The following is a 2,240-nucleotide window of genomic DNA, read 5'->3' as shown; positions in this document are numbered from 1 at the left end:
GTCCTTGTCTGCATTCTTTGTTCCTTGTTTGTTCCAGCTTGTTCTTTTATCCAGTTTCTCTTATCATACCATAAGCTTTATTGTGAAATGCCCCTGCTGCTTCTTTTTGTGGTCAACTACAACACTTTAAAGTTATTTCCTAACTTAAAACTATTTTCTTTAAAAGACCCTCTATATTCATTAAAGTCTTAGCCTTAAGTATGCTGCATGCTACATGCTACAAGACTTCCGCGGCCGTTTGTATAATGTTCCCCTTACCTTCCTCCCACTACACCCCTCTCACCCATCTGCAAAAACAACATTTCTAATCTCCCACAATTTCCCCTTTTTCTTTTTCTCTAACCGTTGTTTTTGCACTTATTAAGTCTCCTTTAATTCATTTTCTTATGTTCTGCCCTCTTGCGCCTTTTGGCGATGAGGTTCACAATCTTACATTTTACATTTATGTTGTCTGTCCCTCAAACTCTAGAAGCATTCTTTGACTTTCTCTTTGTTGCATATCACCTGCTGATTGTAAAAGCATCTGATGATGTATTTGGGTTCCTTCCCCAAGGGATGTCATCAGTCAGCTCATTACCCATTTTAGGACATTGAACCCTACCACCAGACCCACTAATATCAATAATCCATAGATAGCTAGAATGACCAACCACCTTCCCCAACCAGTCAATCCCCAATTCCCCCATTCCCATCCTTTTATCGTTCGGGTACCGATTACCAGCCTCCCTTATCTTGGCGATTTTGTCTCGCACATGTTTGGAGATTTCAGTAATGTTAGAGGAGACCTCAGGTATGTACGTACAACATTCCTCTCCAATTAGTGCACAGGTACCACCCTTCTCTGCTAGCCTATAGTCCAGAGCCATCCTGTTCTGAAGGGTCGTTAGCCTAGTGGAAATCATTTCGGTCGTTATGGCTGCTACTTGGGATTGGGTTTCGGCCAACACATCAGCAGTTTTGTTGGCCAACTCTTCCAGGGAAGCTGCCAACTTCTGTATTTCTATTCCTGCTCGAGCGGTCCCATACATAGGTATCAAAGTCCAGAGGAGGCGATCTCCTTCGGTTACTTTCCGGGTTACTCGCCTTCCTTCCTGTTTATTCCGAGATATCTTTGGGGCTCTCTTTAACAGCCTCAAGTGGGGACTTATATAGGCGAGGTAGCATCAGCCACTCCAGCCTTTCTGGTTTTGAGGTAGTGTCTGAACTGGATAGTCCCAGCACCCATTCCCGTTACATCTGCCACTCCAAATGTACTTCTCGCCGGAGATAAATGGATCGGCCTTTAAGCCACACACCCAATGTGTCCCATTCAATATTCGGGGAATGGTCGAGGCAGTGGCTTGGCTGGTGTAGACACAAGATGATTTTTCTAATCAGAAGGGTGTAGTATCATTCTGATTACAGAAACAAGTGGTATTTACTGCTAAGGCCATTGATAGCACCCAGAGTTTTTGGGGCTGGTCGAGGGAACCATCCCGCAAAGTTATAATTACCCCTTTCAAATCTCCAAGTTGTATCATTTGAGCCCGAGTCAAATTGTTGTACATTGTACACTTCTCTTTTGGTGTGGAATCTCAGCACATATCCAACAGTCGGTATGCCCCTTTAGTTTAGCATAATTCTGACATAAAGCGGTAAAATGATTTTTCCCACCCCCCTTTGGCAGCTAGTGCCAATATTATCGTGACAATATAAAGCTGACCACTCATTTCAGCTCACAACCCCATCTGTCTATTCCCTAACCCTTTAAATACCAGGGAGGAGTGAGTCCATGCAACACTTACAATTGTTTTGGGATACAGTTTTTTTTAATCAATACTTAATAGTCTCTTATCTCAGTCCATTCTTTTTGCTCAGCTTGATTTTCAGAGGGTTGTCTGCAGGATGTGCTTGCCACTCTGCTGGAGGGGAAGGAGTATCCACCGGGCCCTTAACGCGAGTGTGATGACTCCACCCTTTTTCAGCAGTTCGGATGGCTGTTTCAGTAGTCAGGAGTGTTAGGAACGGTCCCTCCAAGCTTGGGTGCAGTTTGGTATCTTTCCCGGTCTTTATCAGGACCCAATCACCCGGTCGTATCCGATGTACTGCGAACTCAAGTGGAGGTGTCTGGGTCAACAGACCCTTCTTCCTAAGGACAGACAAAGAAGAGCCGAGCTCCACAATATAGTTCTTTAAAAACTTATCATTGAACTCTGCAGTTGGTAATTCCCCTCTTCCACCCTAGAAAGGTAATCCAAACA

At 44.2% G+C, this 2,240-nt stretch overlaps 1 protein-coding gene across 1 annotated transcript; it reads right to left on the bottom strand.

The window, feature by feature from the left end:
- Positions 1-401: 401 nt before the first annotated feature.
- LOC122557477 (syncytin-B-like) lies at positions 402-1,099 on the bottom strand. Its single transcript, XM_043705234.1, has 2 exons — positions 578-1,099; positions 402-543 (listed from the first exon to the last, which is right to left on the bottom strand). The coding sequence occupies exons 1-2, from the start codon at positions 1,026-1,028 to the stop codon at positions 443-445; spliced, it is 552 nt and encodes a 183-aa protein (XP_043561169.1). The 5' UTR covers positions 1,029-1,099; the 3' UTR covers positions 402-442.
- Between the last annotated feature and the right edge of the window lie 1,141 nt (positions 1,100-2,240).

The sequence above is a fragment of the Chiloscyllium plagiosum genome, chromosome 15 (assembly GCF_004010195.1).
Source record: "Chiloscyllium plagiosum isolate BGI_BamShark_2017 chromosome 15, ASM401019v2, whole genome shotgun sequence".
NCBI classification, from domain to species: Eukaryota; Metazoa; Chordata; class Chondrichthyes; order Orectolobiformes; family Hemiscylliidae; genus Chiloscyllium; species Chiloscyllium plagiosum.
This window is presented reverse-complemented; position numbering and strand designations above follow the sequence as displayed.